A 22,801-nucleotide genomic window follows, 5' to 3' on the forward strand; every position below is an offset into this window, starting at 1 on the left:
AAATCAATCCCAGGACAACAGCAAAGGACCTTGTGAAGATGCTGGAGGAAATAGGTACAAAAGTATCTATATCCACAGTAAAACGAGTCCTATATCAACATAACCTGAAAGGCTGCTCAGCAAGGAAGAAGCCACTGCTCCAAAACCGCCATAAAAAGCCAGACTACGGTTTGCAACTGCACATGGGGACAAATAACATATTTTCTGGAGAAATGTCCTCTGGTCTGATGAAACAAAAATAGAACTGTTTGGCCATAATGACCGTCGTAATGTTTGGAGGAAAAAGGGGGTGTCTTGCAAGCCAAAGAACACCATCCCAACCATGAAGCACAGGGGTTGCAGCATCATGCTGTGGGGGTGCTTTGCTGCAGGAGGAACTGGTGCACTTCACAAAATAGATGGCATCATGAGGAAGGACATTTATGTGGATATATTGAAGCAACATCTCAAGACATCAGTCAGGAAGTTAAAGCTTGGTCGCAAATGGGTCTTCCAAATGGACAATGACCCCAAGCATACTTCCAAAGTTGTGGCAAAATGGCTTAAGGACAACAAAGTCAAGGTATTGGAGTGGCCATCACAAAGCCCTGACCTCAATCCTATAGAACATTTGTGGGCAGAACTGAAAAAGCGTGTGCGAGCAAGGAGGCCTACAAATCTGATTCAGTTACACCAGCTCTGTCAGGAGGAATGGGCCCAAATTCACCCAACTTATTGTGGGAAGCTTGTGGAAGGCTACCCGAAACGTTTGACCCAAGTTAAACAATTTAAAGGCAACACTATCAAATACTAATTGAGGGTATGTAAACTTCTGACCCACAACTGACCCACTGGGAATGTGATGAAAGAAATAAAAGCTGAAATAAATCATTCTCTCTACTATTATTCTGACATTTCACATTCTTAAAATAAAGTGGTGATCCTAACTGACCTAAGAGAGGGAATTTTGAAAAACTGAGTTTAAATGTATTTGGCTAAGGTGTATGTAAACCTCCGACTTCAACTGTATAAGTGATTTAACGGGATAGTTCACCCCGATAGTAAATGTATCATTCTTCTTAAGGATACAGAAAGATGACTATGGCTGCAGAGACTCTGTAACCCATAGCTTTGGATTTGTTTACTCAGCTGCTACTTAGCATGCTCATTGTTGTAGTGCAAAATAGTGAGCGGCAGGATTCCTGTTAGCTTGCTCTAAATGCAAGCCCTAATTACAAAGTAGGCTTCAAATCAAGTTGATCCTCTCACAAGTTGCATCTGTGAGTATCTGACATTAGTTTTCTCCATAATAGTGAAGAAGTATGAAATGTTTTATGCTCCTGTCTGAACCCTTCTGAAGCTGAAAGCATTCACCACTCAGGGGACCGAGTGGCGCAGCGGTCTAAGGCACTGCATCGCAGTGCTAGAGGCGTCACTACAGACCCAGGTTCAATCCCGGGCTGTATCACAACCGGCTATGATCGGGAGTCCCATAGGGCGGCGCACAATTGGCCCAGCATCGTCCAGGTTAGGGGAGGGTTTGGCTGGGGGGAGGCCATCATTGTAAATAAGAATTAGTCCTTAACTGACTTGGCTATTTTATTTGTTTATTTTAATATTTTTATTATATTTTAGTCAAAAAAAAAAAAAAAAAACATATTTTTTTTTTTTTTTGGGGGGGGGGGTGGATCAGCTTAATATTGCAGATAGATTGTATCTTCTATCAATGTAATTGTCTGCATCACTTCCAATCCCCCATGTTTTTTATATATATACTCCCCTTTATTACTTTTCAACCCCGCCATCCTTTCCCTACTTGGAGTAAATTAGTGAACAACAATGCCCAGGCCTCTACTTCCGATCTATACCTACTATCTACACCTTATGGACAGAGTTAATTTTACAATAATTCTATTATATATATATACTTTTTTTTTTTTTTTTTTTTTGCTCCTGAACTTCTTCTACTCTCAACCTCTCCGATCATTTTCATGATGTCCATCCGGTTTGCTTCTATATGCCATATCTTTCTAACTGTGCTCTTTCCCAAAAGCTCCCAACATACAACCTATATACTTATTATGGACACAGTATGCTTACATTATTAGCTATCTTTGTTATTATTTGTTGTTATTTGTTATTAGTCCCATCCTATTCAATACCTCCCATCTATCTCTTAACACCATCCATATAGGATTTCTATTTGCCATATATATTTCAACCGTACTGTGATGTTTTACAAAAGTTCTGAACCTTTCTATTCTCATTGCTTCTACAGATTGTGAATTAAAAATAAACATTTTTGCTAAAAGTATTATTATATTATTGATTGATTGACTATGACTTTTCAGATCACCCAGTAATGCTATCTGCAAGGTTAGCTCCAGGTAAATATTGCAATCCTTTAGCCATTCCCGGACCTGTGTCCAAAAACAAGCTACAAATGGACAGAACCAAAACAAATGATCTAATGATTCTGTCTCTTCGCAGCAACATCTGCAGAGCTGGGAAGATTGTATCCCCCATATAAATAACATTCTATTGGTAGCAAGAATTTTATATAATAATTTAAATAGAAAGATTCTAATTTTTGAATCCGGTGTCGTTTTGCGTGTCAGTTCATAAACACTATGCCATGGGATCGGTACGTCAAAGATCTCTTCCCAACTATTTTGCGATCTATATGGGACGGCTGTCAATCCTTTGGTCCTTAAGTGAAACTGATATACTTTTTTATTTATCACAGTTTTACTTAACCAATTATGTTCTTTAATGCAAGGCCGACAGACAAGTTCCTTACTTTCTCCCCCTTCCACTTTCCTCTTCCACTTTTGCGGTAAGGCTGCAATTATTTGGTTCTAATTTTGGGTAGAGCAGACATTTCCATATGTTTTTGTTAGCTGCATGTGCGACATAACTCCACCAGTCCTACCGATGATATCATTTACGAAGATTATACCTTTTTTAAACATTCTGTCAAAAAATAAAGGTTTTTTGTCAATTAGTATATTTGAATTTAACCACAATATTTGTTACATTATTTGTTCTGTCGTTTCTGGAGGATTAAATTGAAATTGCAACCAACTTTCTATGGCTTGTTTTAGAAATAGTGATATTTGGGAGATTATTTCCTTTTCAAATAACTGCAAATGAGTTGTTGTAATCTGAATAAAGGGAAAAAGGCCTTTCTTGAACATTGGGTGAGACAATCTTACTAATTTGCTTGAGAACCAGTTCGGGTTTAAGTATAACTTTTGTATGACTGAAGCTTTTAGTGATAGGTCTAATGCTTTAATATTTAATAATTTCTGTCCTCCAAATTCATATTCATTATATAAATATGCCCTTTTAATTTTGTCTGGCTTGCCGTTCCAAATAAAATTGAATATTTTTTTCTCATATAATTTCAAAAACTGTTCGCTAGGCGTAGGCAAGACCATAAGCAAATAGGTAAACTGGGATAATACTATTTAACTATATAACTGACTTGCCTAGTTAAATAAAGGTTAAATAAAAAATGAAAAAGAATGCATTCTCAAAATCAACTGCACTTTCGACTATTCAACTACTCAAGATTTACGCAGAGTGGAGCTGCAGGGCAGACATGTTATAAGGCCCAGAGTATGGGCCTTTCTCAGTGTGAGAGGCTGCACAGTCACGTGCACTGCCCCAGCTTCCCAGCTAGAGGTTCCCCTTGAGGTTGTTTACGCATGTTTAGTTATTTCACTGTGCCAATTCATAGGAATTCTGACAGCTGCAAAAAGGACTCTGTAGCCTTGGGGAACATCTCGTCTCATTTCTTTTAAATAGGATACATTGACTTAAAGCCTGATATTTCTTTTTTTTCTTAAGATGTTCTTTTTCTTTTATAAACAATACAAAATATGCACATACAAAAGACAACATCATTCAAAAATCAACAACATCACACCTGCCAAGTCCCACTAGCACACACCCCCATCTCCAGCTCCTGCATCACTCTCCGCCACATGGCCTGAAACTGCACCATTTTGTTTCTCTCCGTAGCCCACGCAATTTCAATATTTCAATAATAAATCTATAGATTTATCCATTGTGTTAATGATGGCGGATTGATTGATTTCCAAGTTTTTAGTATACGTTTTTTCAACATGTGTGATGAGAAGAGAATCGTCCAGCCCATTGGGTATCTCACTACACTCTCTTATGCCATGTCTTGAAATACGCAGACAGACGGATTAAAAGTAAGTTTCCATTGTAATACTTCTGACAGCCAACTTTCTAGCTCCGCCCACAACTTCCGGACTTTATAGCAATCCCAGAAAGCAGGGATTATTGAGTTATTATGCGTTTTACACATGTCTGCTGTAGAATTTGTGAATTTTGTCTCTTGTATAATAAATGCTATACATAAGCTTATACTGGACATTTTCGTTAACTGTAATTTCGTTAGTTATGCTTCAACTTTCCCTCCATCTTGTGCCAACATCAATTCTTTTTAAGTCTTTATTCCAATAGTTTATATTTTTTTCTAAGAGATTGTCAGTTGCATATGCTCTCTGCAAGGTTTTGTTTATCTTCTCTATCATAGGAACATCATTTTTTTACTCAAATAATATTCCCTCAAGGTAAGGTGGCCAAAAGATTTCAAATCAAAATTCTGTGATCTGTAACTTTTAAGTTGCATTTATTTGAAACTATCTACATTGGTCAGTTGAAAATTACTTTTTGATTATGTCATGGAAATAAATGTATTTCCTGTTACCAAGTCATTTACAGTTTCTGTGCATTTAGTTTTCCAAAGCCTGACATTTTATGATATGCTGATGTAGGAAGAATGATAATGTTCTTTGTTATTCTGGTCCTATGTTTCAATATATACGGTATGTGTACAATTGCGTTGTTCTATTTCCCCTTAACTGTACTTCCTGTTCCTCATCACATTGCAATGGCCAGCAGAGCATAAGGGAAGGCCCTGCGAGGTTGCCATGGTGATGGCCCTAGACTGTAGCTCTGATGTAATAGAGCTCCTTGCTGTTTGTTCTCATCTCCACTACTCACAACGCCCCCCAGGCCCAATGCAAGACATTTGAATATGATCACAGAATAGACAAGATTTTGAAGCTCAATATGGATCAACTAAGAATTTCATAATCAGTCTTCCATTGACATTGAACAGAATAGCCTTATTTCTATAAATCAAATCAAATCAAATCAAATTGTATTGGCCACATGCGCTGAATACAACAGGTGCAGACATTACAGTGAAATGCTTACTTACAGCCCTTAACCAACAGTGCATTTCTTTTTAATAAAAAAGTAGAATAAAACAACAAAAAAGTGTTGAGAAAAAAAGAGCAGAAGTAAAATAAAGTAACAGTAGGGAGGCTATATATACAGGGGGGTACCGGTGCAGAGTCAATGTGCGGGGGCACCGGATAGTTGAGGTAATTGAGGTAATATGTACTTGTGGGTAGAGTTAAAGTGACTATGCATAGATAATAAACAGAGTAGCAGCAGTGTAAAAGAGGGGGTGGGGTGCAAATAGTCCGGGTAGCCATGATTAGCTGTTCAGGAGTCTTATGGCTTGGGGGTAGAAGCTGTTGAGAAGTATTTTGGACCTAGACTTGGCACTCCGGTACCGCTTGCCGTGCGGTAGCAGAGAGAACAGTCTATGACTAGGGTGGCTGGAGACTTTGACAATTTTGAGGGCCTTCCTCTAAGTATATACTGTATATATTTAGAGTACAGAGGTACTCTAAGCCCAACCAATATTTTTTGGGAAGGACAAAACTTACCGATATATCTCCCGATATACTGTGTTACAGCAGGGAAATTAAAAAGTGTAATTTTCCAACACTGAATTCTCATAAATTGCCATCCAAAAGAGCAATTGTCCAATAACTATGCTTTAAATGTTGATTTTATACATTGTGACAGTATTGACACATCATGAGAATGGCCGCGAGTGTTATCCTATGGGGACAGCCAAAGAACCCTTTTAGGTTCTAGATAGCACCTTTTTTTTTAAAGAGTGTAGGAGGGAGAACATTCTGAGAGAGGGAAGAGGGCCAGAGGAAGAAAGCTCTCCTCTATTGTCTCTCCACTATAGGGACATGCTGAGCAGTAGGCAGTGGGTCGTACTGTATAAAAGAATGGCAGGCGGTTGTGTAAAGACATGCCAGCCTGCATTAGGTCTGTGTGGGGAGAGAGTCCGGTTAACGTAGATCAGGGGTGTCAAACTCATTCCACAGAGGGCCGAGTGTCTGCAGGTTTTTGGTTTTTCCTTTCAATTAAGACCTAGACAACCAGGTGAGGGGAGTTCCTTACTAATTAGTGACCTTAATTCATCAATCAAGTACAAGGGTGGAGCGAAAACCCGCAGACACTCGGCCCTCCGTGGAATGAGTTTGACACATGTGACGTAGATGGTCACTACCCATTAGCCTGATAGGTTGAGCAAAGAGTTCCTACCCACAGACACACACTGTCATAGACACCCACCCATGGTGCAATAGGCCATGATACTGTCCTCACATTTCATTGGTTCTCTAGTCTGTACCACCCGACCTTTCAATCCTCATTTCAAGGTGTCCTCTGATTGTCTTTGCCTTACTTTCAAACGCTACTATTATAATCACAATAATGTAGTTTTACCTTTTATCAATGCGTTTTAACCTCAACCTCTTGTCTTGGACAGTACTAGGTCTTTGTCCTGCATACCTTCTATTATGAGTTCATATTATGAGCACCATTTTATGTAAAAAAACAACAACTGTTAAATGCTGTAGATGTTGTGATTTCTCTCTGTTGGTTGATTACATGGTCACTATTGCGTCTCTCCGTCTATTGACTCTTTCTTTATTCAGTGCCTCTAATTGACGTGTCACACAACATCAATATATACTGAACAAAGATATAAAGGCAACATGCAACAATTTCAACAATTTTGCTGAGTTACAGTTCATAGAAGGAAATCAGCCAATGGAAATAAATAAATTAGGCCCTAATCTATGGATTTCACATGACTGGGCAGGGGTGCAGCCATAGGCCCAACCACTGGGGAGGCAGGCCCAGCTAATCAGAATGAGTTTTTCCCCACAAAAGGGCTTTATTACAGACAGAAATACTCCTCAGTTTCATCAGCTGTCCGGGTGGCTGGTTTTAGACGATCCCGCAGGTGAAGAAGCCGAATGTGGAGGTACTGGGTTGGCATGGTTACACGTGGTCTGCGGTTGTGAGGCCGGTTGGACGTACTGCCAAATTCTCTAAAACGACGTTGGAGGGGGCTTATGGTAGAGAAATGTATCTGGCAACAGCTCTGGTGGACATTCCTGCAGTCAGCATGCCAATTTCACGCACCCTCAAAACTTGAGACATCTGTGGCATTGTGTTGTGTGACAAAACTGCACATTTTAGAGTGGCCTTTTGTTGTCCCCAGCACAGGGTGCACCTGTGTAATTATCATGCTGTTTAATCAGCTTCTTGATATGCCACACCTGTCATGTGGATGGATTATCTTGGCAAAGGAGAAATGCTCACTATCAGGGATGTAAACAACTTTGTGCACAAAATTTAAGAGAAATGATATTTTTGTGTGTATGGAAAATTTCAGGGATCTTATATTTCAGCTCATGAAACTTGGGACCAACACTTTACATGTTGCGTTTATATTTTTGTTCATTATAGATTGCTCCACTGAAGACTACGTTGTATTGTTTTATAGCTGTAATGAATGTGCTAATTGGAGTGTTTTTTAACCCTTCCTCCCTGGCTCTCTGTAGGTGAGTGTGTGAGTGTGTGTAGGGCGCAGTCGCCATGCCGCTGGTTAAAAGATGCATCGCGCCCAGGCACCTGTGCCGTGGAGCCGTGCCGGACGGGGTCACCAGCGAGCTGGAGTGTGTCACTAACAGCACCCTGGCAGCCATCATCAAACAGCTGGGGGGCCTGAGTAAGTCTACACACCTGACTGACTGACTGACTGACTGACTGACTGACTGACTAAATGACTGACTGACTGCTGACTGACTGAGTGACTGCTGACTGACTATCTGCTTACACGACTGACTGCTAACTGACTGGCTGACTAACTGACTGACTGCTGACTGGCTGCTGACTGACTGGTTGACTGATTGGCTGACTGCTGACTGACTGACTGACTGCTGACTGACTAACTGACTGACTTACTGCTGACTGACTAACTGACATACTGACTGCTGACTGGCTGCTGATTGACTGACTGGCTGGCTGACTGATTGACTACCTGACTAACTGACTGACTAGCTGACTGACTGACATACTGACTGCTGACTGGCTGACTGACTGACTGGCTGACTTCTGACTGTGACTGGCTGACTTCTGACTGACTTCTGACTGACTGACTAACTGACTGCTGGCTGACTGCTGACTGATTGACTAACAGATTGACTAACTGACTGACTGACTGACTAGCAGACTGACTGACTAACTGGCTGACGGACTACCTGACTGACTACCTGACTAGCTGACTGACTGACTAACTGGCTGCTGACTGACTGACTAGCTGACTGACTGACTGACTGACTAGCTGACTGACTGACTGACTGCTGAAGGGAAATGGGATAGGGGCTCCTCTTACTGTAGATTAAATCTTAACCAAACTATTTCAGACAGTATTTTTTAACATGTACTGTATGGGTTATTTTAAAGGTACATTCTCACTGCCCTGCTCTGTCCCCTATGTCTATGCATGGTGTGTGTGATTTGTGAATGCAGGTCGACATGCAGAGGACATCTTTGGAGAGCTTTTCAACGAGGCCAACAGCTTCTACATGAGAATGAACAGCCTCCAGGAAAGAGTGGACCTGCTGGCTGTCAAAGTCACCCAGCTGGACTCCACTGTGGAGGAGGGTAGGTGGTGGCAGCGGGGGGAAGGGTTCACATCTGGGGGGTAAGAGGGGTAATTTATCTGCTGAGCATCATACAGGACATGCTATAGCATGATCATTCCCAGGACAACGTACAGCACAGCATATGGTATGAGAGCGTGAATGAGCATCAAATGAAGAGCACCATGGTAATTAGCGCAGTAAAACACACGGTTGCATAACGCTTAATGCTTGGGCTTCACCAGGGCTGAGGGCCCAACAGCTGAGTCCCAGACTCCCTGCTGCTCCAATCACCAATACACTGGTTGTCATTATACAGGCTGGGATACACTGGAGACTGTATGTGCATCCTGAAGAGTCTGCTCACTATAATCCTGACCCTATATTTCAGAGGAAGCATTGATACAGTGCCTTGCAAAAGTATTCATCCCCCTTGATGTTTTTTCCTATTTTGTTGCATTACAACCTGTAATTTAAATGGATTTCTATTTGTATTTCATGTAATGGACATACACAAAATAGTCCAAATTGGTAAAGTGGAATGAAAAAAATAACTTGGTTCAAAAAATTCTACAAAATAAATAACGGAAAAGTGGTGCGTGCATATGTATTCACCCACTTTGCTATGAAGCTCCTAAATAAGATCTGGTGCAACCAATTACCTTCAGAAGTCACATAATGAGTTAAATAAAGTCCACCTGTGTGCAATCTAAGTGTCACATCATCTGTCAGTATATACACACCTGTTCTGAAAGGCCCCAGAGTCTGCAACACCACTAAGCAAGGGGCACCACCAAGCAAGCGGCACCATGAAGACCAAGGAGCTCTCCAAACAGGTCAGGGGCAAAGTTGTGGAGAAGTACAGATCAGGGTTGGGTTATAAAAAAATATCTGAAACTTTGAACATCCCACGGAGCACCATTAAATCCATTATTCAAATATGGCACCACAACAAACCTGCCAAGAGAGGGCCGCCCACCAAAACTCACGGACCAGGCAAGGAGGGCATTAATCAAAGAGGCAACAAAGAGACAAAAGATAACCCTGAAGGAGCTGCAAAGCTCCACAGCGGAGATTGGAGTATCTGTCCATAGGACCACTTTAAGCCGTACACTCCACAGAGCTGGGCTTTACGGAAGAGTGGCCAGAAAAAAGCCATTGCTTAAAGAAAAAAATAAGCAAACACGTTTGGTGTTCGCCAAAAGCCATGTGGGAGACTCCCCAAACATATGGAAGAAGGTACTCTGGTCAGATGAGACTAAAATTGAGCTTTTTGGCCATCAAGGAAAACGCTATGTCTGGTGCAAACCCAACACCTTTCATCACCCCGAGAACACCATCCCCATGGTGGTGGCAGCATCAGGCTGTGGGGATGTTTTTCATCTGCAAGGACTGGGAAACTGGTCAGAATTGAAGGAATGATGGATGGCGCTAAATACAGGGAAATTCTTGAGATTAACCTGTTTCAGTCTTCCAGAGATTTGAGACTGGGACGGAGGTTCATCTTCCAGCAGGACAATGACCCTAAGCATACTGCTAAAGCAACACTCCAATTGAGAATCTGTGGTATGACTTTAAGATTGCTGTACACCAGCGGAACCCATCCAACTTGAAGGAGCTGGAGCAGTTTTGCCTTGAAGAATGGGCAAAAATCCCAGTGGCTAGATGTGCCAAGTTTATAGAGACATACCCCAAGAGACTTGCAGCTGTAATTGCTCTACAAATATTTTGACTCTGGGGGGGTGAATAGTTATGCACGCTCAAGTTTTCTGTTTTCTGTTTTTTGTCTTATTTCTTGTTTGTTTCACGTCTTCAAAGTGGTAGGCATGTTGTGTAAATCAAATGATACAAACTCCCCAAAAATCCATTTTAATTCTAGGTTGTAAGGCAAAAAAATTGAAGAAATGCCAAGGGGGGTGAATACTTTCGCAAGCCACTGTACACCACTAATAAATGTGGTTTGTTTTCATGTTATTGAACATTCCACACTTGTAAACTTCCTGGGTTGCCATGGCACTTCATTCATAGCTGCCAATGAGTCAGTGTTGTAGTGTTCATTCATTGTGTTGATCCTTGGCATTCTGGTCCCAGTTTCGCTGCAGGACATCAACATGAGGAAGGCCTTCAAGAGCTCCACCATCCAAGACCAGCAGGTGGTGTCCAGGAACTCCATCCTCAACCCTGTCATGGAGATGTACCATCGCTGTGACAAACCTCCACCCCTCAACATCCTCAGCCCCTACAGGTCAGCCCTCAGCCAATCACATTACGACTTACTGAACCCCACTTTAGTCATTGCACTTATCCTTTTACGTTGAGGTACAAGGTACATAATTAAGCATTGGGGATGTGCAATTTATGTGTATTATAACATAAGAGTTATAAAGTATATAAAGTCCTGTGTAGCTCAGTTGGTAGAGCATGGCGCTTGCAACGCCAGGGTTGTGGGTTCGTTTCCCATGGGGGGCCAGTATGAAAATGTATGCACTCACTAACTGTAAGTCGCTCTGGATAAGAGCGTCTGCTAAATGACTAAAATGTAAAATGTAAAGTATAGGTGTCAATTGCATTGCCGAGGCCAGTGTCTCAGGTCAGGATGTGTTGTTGTCATACAGGGATGACAAAAAGGATGGCCTGAAGTTCTACACAGACCCGTCCTATTTCTTTAATCTGTGGAAGGAGAAGATGATCCAAGCAACAGAAAACAAGCGGAAGGAGAAGAGGCGGCAGAAGGCGGGTGACAAGGTGAGTGAGTTTGTGTGTATGTGTGCGTGCACATGTGTTTTATGTGTGTCTGTGATGAATCACTACTCTCTCACATTTTCTCTCTCTCTCTCTCTCTCTCTCTCTCTCTCTCTCTCTCTCTCTCTCTCTCTCTCTCTCTCTCTCTCTCTCTCTCTCTCTCTCTGACTCTCTCTCTCTCTCTCTCAGTCTAATTCAATTTAAGAGCTTTATTGGCATGGGAAACATATGTTAACATTGCCAAAGCAAGTGAAGTAGATAGTAAACAAAAGTGAAATAAACAATAAATATTAACAGTAAACATTACACTCAGAAGTTCCAAAAGAATAAATACATACAAATGTCATATTATGTCTATATATAGTGTTGTAACAATGTGCAAATAGTTAAAGTACAAATGGCAAAATAAATAAACATAAATATGGGTTGTATTTAAAATGGTGTATGTTCTTCACTGGTTGCCCATTTCTTGTGGCAACAGGTCACAAATCTTGCTGCTGTGATGGCACACTGTGGTATTTCACTCAGTAGATAAGGGAGTTTATCAAAATTGGGTTTGTTTTCTAATTCTTTGTGGATCTCTGTAATCTGAGGGAAATATGTGTTTCTAATATGGTCATACATTTGGCAGGAGGTTAGGAAGTGCTGCTCAGTTTCCACCTCATTTTGTGAGCAGTGTGCACATAGCCTCTCTCTCTCTATGTATCTCTCTGTCTCTGTCTCTCTCTCTCTTGTTATGACTGTTGGCAGTTTTTTCCCTCTCAGACACTCTCTCCTTCCCACCACCATTTGACATCAGGCCTGTCAGGATTAGCTCATTGCTCTTTTTAGACTGTCTGTGCAAAAGCCTCCTAAGCCTGGTGATGTGGACGTGTGTTTAGACAGACGTAGAGCAGGGGAAGGAAAGAGAGAAAGAGAGAAAGAGAGAAAGAGAGAAAGAGAGAGAGAAAGATCGAATCAGAGAAAGATAGAAAGAGAGAAAGAGAGAAAGAGGGCTAAGGGAGTGAGCAAGAGAGGAAACATGGTTAGTGAATAGCCTTGTCTTATGTGTTTAGCAAGATGAACAAAACCTCTTACTAACGCTACTAAGATATATATCTTAAATTGACAAGGGGCTCTATTCGATCTGTAACGCTAAAGCGTTACGACTAGCGTGCTAGAAATGTAAAGATAATTTCCTATTGAGCCGTCATCTGCAGCGTTTACCATGAATGCAGTCTCCGCTAACGCAGGAAACTTGCCTTTACATTTCAATCAAACTGGAACGCTGAATTTCCGCGATACAGATTGAATAGCACCCTTAATTAGAGGAAGCATTACTATTTATTTACTAAGAACTAAGATGTGACTCCTCCACCAGTGGAAGGAGCTGTGGCAGAACTGAAATGTATTACATTAATAAATAAGCCCTTACATGTTCTACAGCGCCTTCAGAAAGTATTCCCACCCTTATACTTTTTACACATTCTGTTGTGTTAGAGCCTGACTTTAAAATGGATTACATTTAGATTTTGCGTCACTGGCCTACACACAATACCCCATAATATCAAAGTGGAATGATGTATTTTTCAAATTTTTTACACATTAATAAAAAATGAAAAGCTGAAATGTCTTGAGTCAATACGTTTTGCTCAACAAGTCACATAATAATTTGCATCGACTCACTCTGTGTGTAATAATAGTGCCTAACATGATTTTTGCATGACTACCTCGTCTCTGTACCCTGCACATACAATTATCTGTAAGGTCCCTTAGTCGAGCAGTGAATTTCAAACACAAATTCAACCCTAAAGACCAGGGAGGTTTTCCAATGCCTTGCAAAGAAGGGCACCTATTGGTAGATGGGTTTAAAAAAAAAGCAGTCATTGAATATCCCTTTGAGCATGGTGAAGTTATTAATTACACGCCAGGGTTGTGGGTTCGATTCCCACGGGGACCAGTATGAAAAAATGTATGCAGTCACTTAACTGTAAGTCGCTCTGGATAAGAGCGTCTACTAAATGACTAAAATGTAAAATGAGGAGGAATAATGGTCTGGGGCTGTTTTCATGGTTCGGGCTAGGCCCCTTAGTTCCAGTGAAGGGAAATCTTAATGCTACAGCATACAATGACATTCTAGATGATTTTGTGCTTCCAACTTTGTGGCAACAGTTTGGGGAAGGCTCTTTTCTGTTTCAGCATGACAATGCCCCCATGCACAAAGCAAGGTCCATACAGAAATGGTTAGTCGAGATCGGTGTGGAAGAACATGACTGGCCTGCACAGAGCCATGACCTCAACCTCATCAAACACCTTTGGGATGAATTGGAATGCCGACTGCGAGTCAGGCCTAATCGCCCAACATCAGTGCCTGACCTCACTAATGCTCTTGTGGTTGAATGGAAGCAAGTCCCCGCAGCAATGTTCCAATATCTAGTGGAAAGTCTTCCCAGAAGAGTGGAGACTGTTATAGCAGCAAAGGGGGTACCAACTCCATTTTAATGGCCATGTTTTTGGAATGAGATGTTCGACGAGCAGGTGTCCACATACTTTTAGTCCGTACTAGTCCGTACCAATCTAGGTAGATCCGCTTTCAGTTTTAATGCCCCGCATTCTTGGAATAGCCTGCAGAACGCCCTGTTTTGAGAATGCAGGTTCCCTGGTACCGCCACAACACTTTAAGACTATTATTAGATGTGTTGAATGATAGTTGCAGTTGTTTTGATTGAATGAAGAGATTGTTGTGGTTGTAATGTTGAAAGTTGTAACTTCTAGTTTTTTGAGTGATCATTTTGTATTGTTGTATTGCTGTGCTCGGGTCACCTTTGAAAATGAGACCTTGGTCTCAATGGGTTTCTCCTGACTAAATCAAAGTTAAATCAAATAAATGTATAGGTTTGTCTCTTCTAGGAGCAGAAACAGGTGGAGGACCCCAGTCTTATAGGTTTGTCTCTTCTAGGAGCAGAAACAGGTGGAGGACCCCAGCCGGGAGGTGAAGAAGGTGAGGAAGGCCCGGAACCGTCGTCAGGAGTGGAACATGATGGCATACGACAAGGAGTTCCGCCCAGACACCCGCCTCACGCCTTCACCCTACCATGGCATGTCCTCTGAGGGATCCCTCTCTCCAGACAGGTCAGTAGGGATGCACCGAAACAATCAATCAATCAACCAACCAATCAATCAATCAATCAACCAATCAATCAATCAAGGAACTTTTTATGATGTATAATATGGTGATATGTGCATCACTAAATGTAAATGTACCAAAGGAATCTGCTCTCTGCTGCCATCTACCTAAAAGTTTGAAAGCCTGCATGCTCCTTAACCCTTTACGCTGATGGGAATTGGCCTATATGGATAGGGCTAAATTGAAATGTTTCTTACAGAATAAATATGAAATGCATAACCATGGTAGCAATTGAAAGAGAACAGTTTGGAGATTATGGAGGAAAACAATGACCAAAGTTGAGGACACAACAGTTCGCCTGACACAGGACTGAATCCAAACATTACACTGTTGATTTTATGTGCATTTTACATTTACTGTACTTTTCGCCGCATTTGTTGATAACGAAATCTGAAAATGATCTGGATACATTCAGTAACATGATAAGACTATTCCTGGAAAATGTGGGGTAGGTGCAACATAAGAGAAAAGAATGACAAGGGTTTGAGTGAGAGGACTAACTGGTGTCTCCAAGTGGCCACACACCTCTCCAAAGTGTGGACAGTGCTTAAGTCATTTCAATGCACTTTTATGACTCAAAGAAAAAGGTCTTCAACTATAAGGTACTTTTTGTTGCTCTCCTAGCTGTGCCGTTGAGGAACTAGAGCAAGAACACCTGTAGTTCTCTTTGGAACACATCCCTGCATCCCCGCCATCACACAATTACTGTTGTTGTTTACGCAATCCAAAAACGGCCCATTATAAATTGCAATCTGGGTCTGATTTAGAGAACATCAAGCAGTGAGACAAGCTTGTTCTATTACCAACATGTCTAGATAAGTTATAAGTACAATCTTACAGTGCTAGGCTTTCACAGGGCAATTCAGAGAAACAGAGCGTAATTTGGGTGCGCATAGAAAGGAGTCATGCGTGCATTCAGGTGCGTGTTCCACAGCGAATTTCCTTCACAATAGACAAACAGGCTCATTCTGTTCAGAACAACCCAGGGTATGACACCATGTCATCTTGGAACTGTACATCAATCATAGTGATCATAAACTTTGACACTGTATATGACATGTGTTTTATGATATGGAAATGTGAAGTGCACATTTGGACTCATGGGTGTTTGGCTTGCTTGTATGACATCAAAACGGTATTTATTAGTCTCATCTTTCAAAATACATCGAGTCCTCTTAATTTACAGCATTTCCCTCACTCAAACAACAAAAGATGTTGCAAAAGTTGCCCAATTAGCAGGAGGGATGGGGTCAACTTCTTTTGTTCAGAACAGCTGTCAGTCAAAATCCATACAGCGCTGTGAAGCATAGAGCCTGAGCTCTGACGTCATTTACTGTGCAGCCACTGCTTTCCAATTTAGCTGCTTATAAGTGCCCAAATCTGCAATTTTAAAGAACTACCATGTAATATTGTAAATTGTACTCCAGCAATACTATGATGTTTTAATACTAGGCGCCTTGGTTTTAGATGACACATCGATTCTTTAAGACCTCCATTGGCATGAGACTTAAGTGTATGTTAAAAGTCTTTGATGATCCCTTGCTCCTCATCAACCTCTATCTGTGGTTTAAATGTTCCAGGTCTGGTATGTCTGATGAGCTGTCCTACCCTGCCAGCCCTAACCACCCACCCCAAGAGGGAGCTGTCTTGGGTCCTGATGGGAAGGAGCACCTGACAGGCCCCAACCAGACCCAGTCTCTGGACCGGGCCTACCGACCCCCTGCCGCCGGCACCGCTGCAGCCCAAGGCCGCCAGCACTCCCTGGGCCGCGTGCAGTCCCACCACGGACCCACACCCACAGACCCCTCCTTGAACGGACCCCGGCCTGCAGCTGCCAAAGAGGCTAGGTGTGTAACTGGCTACCCCTCTCATCTCTCGTCTCGTCTCCCCTCTCATCTTTCGTCTTGTCTCCCCTCTCATCTTTCGTCTCGTCTCCCCTCTCATCTTTCGTCTCGTCTCCCCTCTCATCTTTCGTCTCGTCTCCCCTCTCATCTCTCGTCTCGTCTCCCCTCTCATCTTTCGTCTTGTCTCCCCTCTCATATTTCGTCTCTCCTCTCATATCTCCTCTTGTCTCTCCTCTCATATCCCCTCTCGTCTCTCGTCTCATCTCTCGTCTCATATCCCCTCTCGTCTCTCCTCTCATATCTCCTGTCATCTCTCGTCTCGTCTCTCCTCTCATATCCCCTCTCGTCTCTTGTCTCTCGTCTCGTCTCTCGTCTTGTCTCTCCTCTCATATCCCCTCTCATATCCCCTCTCGTCTCTCGTCTCATATCCCCTCTCATATCCCCTCTTGTCTCTTGTCTCATATCCCCTCTCATCTCTCCTTCTCTGAGTACGTTTCTGCTACTGTATCTAAGTTGAATTAAAGTCTGAAAGCCCATTCTATCTACAGTAAATGCCACAGGCATATATTTGATTCTAATGTAAATGATGTAGTGCTGGACAGGCCCTGTCTGACTTGGTTGGTTTTCTGTCATTGTTCCACAGTGGTCACCAGATGCCAGAGCACTTTATCCCTCCGGCCCCGCCCCCACCTCCTCCCCTCATCCCCTCAGCCCAGACGGCCTTCGACAGCACAGCAGGGCCCCCCACCCTGGCCCCTGGCAATGTGGCCGCCCTGTCCCGCCCCTACAGCCCCTCACCCCCTCCACCCCCACCCGCCGGCTACTTCCCCTCTCCATCCCACCCTGTCACTGGGGGACCCCCTGTTGCCCCTCCTCCACCCCCACCTGGTGGCCCGCCAACATTCGCTCCTTCCCCAGCCCATGCCATGCACCCCTCTGGGGGCACACTGCCAAGGAAGGGCAAGGTGCTAGGCATCCCGATAAGCGACGCACGCAGCGACCTCCTGTCAGCCATCCGCAGAGGTGAGACCCTATGGTTCACTAGGTGGAAGGGCCAGGATTATACAGCATGATATGTCTACATTACTGTACATGGAAAGATAGCCCAGCTACTATACTAGTAACATATAATTACAGTAGAGAAAGTATCTTTTGACGGTTGTAGTGTAATCAGTAGATGACCGTTGTGTTGTGTCCTCAGGGATCCAGCTCAGGAAGGTTCAAGAGCAGCGTGAGCAGGAAGCAAAGAAGGAACCGGTGGGGAACGACGTGGCCACCATCCTGTCCCGACGCATCGCAGTGGACTACAGCGAATCAGACGAGGACTCGGAGCCTGAGGAGAATGAGTGGTCAGACTGAGGCGGAGGAAGAGAGGAGCTTAGGCTTGCTGTACTCAACTACATACTGCTGCTATTCCAATACCAGGATACACACTCACACACACAGTCCTCGCATACTACGTCTCGATAGACCGCTTGTTAGGGAAAGTACTGTAGATGAGGTGCTTACACAGTATGACAATATCCATTACCTAGTCAGATACTGTATGGGCTGAAAGGAAAGGAGAGGAGAGGAGAGGAGAGGAGAGGAGAGGAGAGGAGAGGAGAAGAGAGGAGAGGAGAGGAGAGGAGAGGAGAGGAGAGGAGAGGAGAGGAGAGGAGAGGAGAGGAGAGGAGAGGAGAGGAGAGGAGAGGAGAGGAGAGGGTTCAGAGGAAGCCACAGTGGGGCTAGGTGGATCAAGCACAGCAAGCTTATACATATATATACTGTATGATTATAATATATTACTTAAGGTACAGTATAAAAGTGTTTCTTTCATGAGTCATGATATTGTAGTTTGAATATCATGTGTGGTTTCAGTTGCATATCCTCCACCTGTAAATGAGCCAGACAGTAAGATGCTAGGGCGTTCTTTCAACTAGTCTCATCTCTAACTTAATGCACTTAAATATGTATTTATTGAAAAGTATTATTTAGTCTTCTGCTCTGGTTCTACTGTGCATATGAAGAAGATGCCACATCAAGTGTATATCAGGTTGGTTGATACTTTTTGGACATATGTTAGTGTAGCCAAAACTGTGTCATCAACACAACTTCTTGTTATCTGAGGGACGTCCCTTTGATTTACTTGTCTACAGTGTTGTGGTTCAGTATTGATACCCTAACTGGCAGAGTGTAACATCACTTGTCGTTTTTGGTGAACATAATTTGCTGAAGATTTGCTTGTTGACTAATGACTACTGTGTAAGACAGACCCTAACATGCAATTATTTTAGGGGGTTATTTTCCCTATTGTACTTGTGTGTGCGTGCGTGTGTGTGCGTGCGTGCGTGCGTGCGTGCGTGCGTGCGTGCGTACGTGCGTGCGTGCGTGTGTGTGTGTGTGTGTGTGTCAGGGAAATCTCAATGCCTTGCTGTTCATTTCTTTATTTTCTGACTCACAAGGCCTGAAGAGAAAGTGGTTGATTGCTGGTGGGCTTGTCGTCCAGTTTGACTAATTTTTTACTGGAGCAGACGAGAGAGCAATGTTTCATACATACTGATCCTATGTTCTGTTAAGTCATATGTTTATATAACTACTAATGTGTTTTACAATTCATTGTTGTATAGATTTTTGTAGCACTGCTTGTAAAATGAATTTGGGTATCTAGATATGAAATGACTATCTATCTATCACATTGATCAAACCTAGTGAAAATAGTGCACGTATGAGTAGCTAATAAAATGAAATAAGTGTTATGACGCCTTACTGTTGTCTTGGATCCTCTTGTGACTGTTTATCACAAACCTATTGCACTGATATAACTACCCTATTGTACCGTATCACTAGAATATGAATAACCAATTTATGCACTGGTTCTGAGAGACATTTGTACGTTGTTATTTTTGCATGTACAGTATGACCCCCACCCACCTCGCAGGCCATCTGGCCATCTGAGATGACAAAAGGTCATAGAGACAAATGAACTCATGAGATCCGCAACATGGGAGGGAACAGCTCATTGTGAGCCAGGGAGATGACAGTATTTATTGTGTAGAGCCACATCCTAAGGATGGTATTTTAATAAGAACAAGTAAATCCCCACTGGATGTGGTACCCTATGTATAATGATAAACTAGCTAATGTATTTATAGAGGAGTCTGTGTTGTCTGTTTTTTAATGCGTATTGTTTCTTTCCAACGTTTGTGGATGGTACCGGAACCTTCCAGTGGTAAAGTATAGGCCTCCTGTAGCTCAGTTGGTAGAGCATGGTGCTTGCAACGCCAGGGTTGTGGGTTCGATTCCCACGGGGGGCCAGTATGAGAAATGTATGCACTCACTAACTGTAAGTCGCTCTGGATAAGAGCGTCTGCTAAATGACTCAAATGTAAAATGTATTTTGGAAATGACTCTGTATCTCTTTCTGGTCCCATGTGAAGCAGCACTGAGATTAGTGGAGTGTTTATTATTCTAATAATAATAATAATAACAATAATAGTAATAATAATAATAGTAATGCCATTTAGCAGATGCTTTTATCTAAAGGTACTTACAGTCATGCATGCATACATTTTACATATGCTTTGTCCCGGGAATCAAACCCACTATCCTGACGTTGCAAGTGCCATGCTCTACTGAGCTACAGAGGACCACGAGACAGATTTCACACCAGACAGATACAGATAGCTGTTGTTAGATCCTGTTTGTTTTCCTGCTCCCCTCAAAGGCAGTGGCATCACACTAGGCAGCGGTCACTGAGCCGCCATCTGTCCCAGGGAGCATAGAGCCAGGACCCCACTGAGTGACCCACACCAAACAGACACGTGGTAAACAAAAACATTTATTGGCCTCTTCCACAGACACCTGGTTTGGATGTCTCCTTGCTACAGATTTGGTTGATTGCCTTTGTTACAAAAACCAAAACTAAAATCCTGTCTCGTGACAATATGGTGAGGTGTTTCGAACAGAAATGAACCATGCAACACAGAGTGCCCCAGCATCTTAAGAAAGCAAACAACTTTGACAGTAGCTTTGCAATCGTTTTGGTATGAAAACAATCAGTCCTTGAATACATTTCTAAACCAGTTGAACAAGACACATTGAAGTGGTTTTCCTTAAGACAAAATCATAATTGATGATTAAAACAAACGAGAGATACAAACTACATACATTTATTTCAATAAATATATAAAAATATAGCTTTATATCAATATGATAAGACATTATGGACTTCTAAACCCTGTGAGAATACTATATCTTGACATAGCTAAATCAAATAATGCTGACAGTGGAGGTTGATGACCAAGGGGATCAGTGTTTGGGACAATCATTTGAACACAAACATTCCATTCAGTATTACCACAAGCAAAGCTTTGCGGCACACAGGAAACAGCCTTCAATTCAATAGTGATGACTCTAGTTGCAGAGTTCCCTCCAACTTTGACTGAAATCATAGCATATCAAATTGAGAGTTCCAATTATTGTGTATTGTTTATAGCAGCTCTTTGGCTGAACTACTAGTGAATAGGCAGTAGAGGAGCCTACATTCTGTAAGGGCTCTCCACACACATCTCAAACAACAGACATTGCATTATCATTCGAGTACTGAACTGTCCACCATACATTACGGAAGTCATAGAGATGCAGCTACTGTACTACATAAACTGACAAGGGGCTATTAGTTATGTATAGTGCTCACATCCTATTGAGAAACAACATGTCATGTCATTCAGTTTATCACTATACACACAAGTTATACATTATTGCCAGTGAGACAAAGTAAGGCAAAACAATTAAGACATTAGAAAATGTGTGTTTACCAACTATTGGAATGAGTGCCATTACAGCAGAACAAAACCGTAGCCTACAATTTGCATAATTTATATTTTTCTTAAATGATGCACTGCAACCATTCTATACAACTACCCTACAGACATCTATGTGTACAAGGCCTAAATATTGATTTGTTGTGAAAACATGAGAAAAGAGGGTTCCTCAAGGGTTCTTTGGGAAGGGTGATGGTTCTATGTGGAACCATAATGACCCAAAGAACTCTTTGAGCCCTTCAATGGTACTTTGCAGTTCACAAAAGGGTTCATTGCTCTTTTAGTGATAATAAAAATGTAGGGCCAGCGGCTCATTCGAATATTTTGGGGCGTGGTCGTCATTCTAGTTGATCTAATCTGTTGTGTTATGCCATTACATGTTACATATGACTATGGCCAGAAACAGTGTCTTGTGAAAGACTCACTTATGGCCTTGTGTCAACTGAGAACTGTTGTCTAACTCAGTTGTTCTCAATTCTTTCCTCAGGTACACCAGCAGTTCCACAGCTAGCACACCTGATTCAACTGGTCAATTAACACAATAATAAATGTTTGCTAAATGGCATATTATTATTATTATTATTATTATTATAACACCTAAGGAATTTTAACAATATGGCTAACCAGAATTTAAAAAAAACCTGTATGGTTCTTCAAATAGATCTACAAAGAACTGTTTAGATTGGGAAAGGTTCTTTATAGAACCATTCTCCATAAAGGTTCTATGAAGAACCATAAAAAGGGTTCTATATAGCCCCAAAAAGGGTTGTAACCATAGCGGAACCATTTTTTTGGTGCTATATAACCTTTTTTAATGGTTCTTTATAGAACCGTAAGAACAGATTCTTTATAGCACCATACAGGTTCCATTAATAATTTTAAAAAACACACAAAAAAAGGATCCGCTATGGTTACAAGCCAAATACCCCTTATTTGGCACTATATAGAACCATTTGTTTTTAGTGGGCAAGCAACAAAAATATGTTATGACATCAGAAATCAATCAGATGTCGATGTGGAAGGTCTACCGAGGGTGTAGGTAGGCTAAATGCATACAAATATTGCAAGTAGGCTATTGTCATTATAATGAAGTAGTGTTGCGCGTGTCGAATGTACGGGGTTTCCCACTTTAAAATGTAGAGTTCCCCGTCACACAGGGAATATGTGATACTGTCTGTGCGCGTTCATTTGGAAAACCTTGGCCGACACTATTTTGCTGCTTTTGTCTTGAATTCAAAATGCACACAAATGAGGGTTATTCTCCACTCTTACAGTATTAGCTACATAGCTCTTGCGTGCATTAGGGGCGATAGCTCACGTTTCGTGCTGAAACGGCTGTGCGGATGACGCTTGTGTACATAGAGCTGTCCACTCACTCCAGCATTTCCCCCTCGCAATAAACCATGCGTAAATCACACA

General features: G+C 42.1%; 1 protein-coding gene across 1 annotated transcript; it reads left to right on the top strand.

Annotated features, from left to right (window-relative positions):
- Positions 1 to 7,776: 7,776 nt before the first annotated feature.
- On the top strand, positions 7,777 to 17,936 carry LOC311099960 (actin-binding protein WASF3-like; the record flags this gene model as incomplete). The annotated part of the gene is made up of 8 exons (XM_084140681.1): positions 7,777 to 7,909; positions 8,713 to 8,847; positions 10,917 to 11,070; positions 11,441 to 11,570; positions 14,506 to 14,678; positions 16,314 to 16,580; positions 17,221 to 17,600; positions 17,779 to 17,936. The coding sequence occupies 8 exons, from the start codon at positions 7,777 to 7,779 to the stop codon at positions 17,934 to 17,936; spliced, it is 1,530 nt and encodes a 509-aa protein (XP_083996807.1).
- Positions 17,937 to 22,801: the final 4,865 nt, after the last annotated feature.

This window comes from Coregonus lavaretus (assembly GCF_964263955.1).
Source record: "Coregonus lavaretus genome assembly, chromosome: 24".
NCBI classification, from domain to species: Eukaryota; Metazoa; Chordata; class Actinopteri; order Salmoniformes; family Salmonidae; genus Coregonus; species Coregonus lavaretus.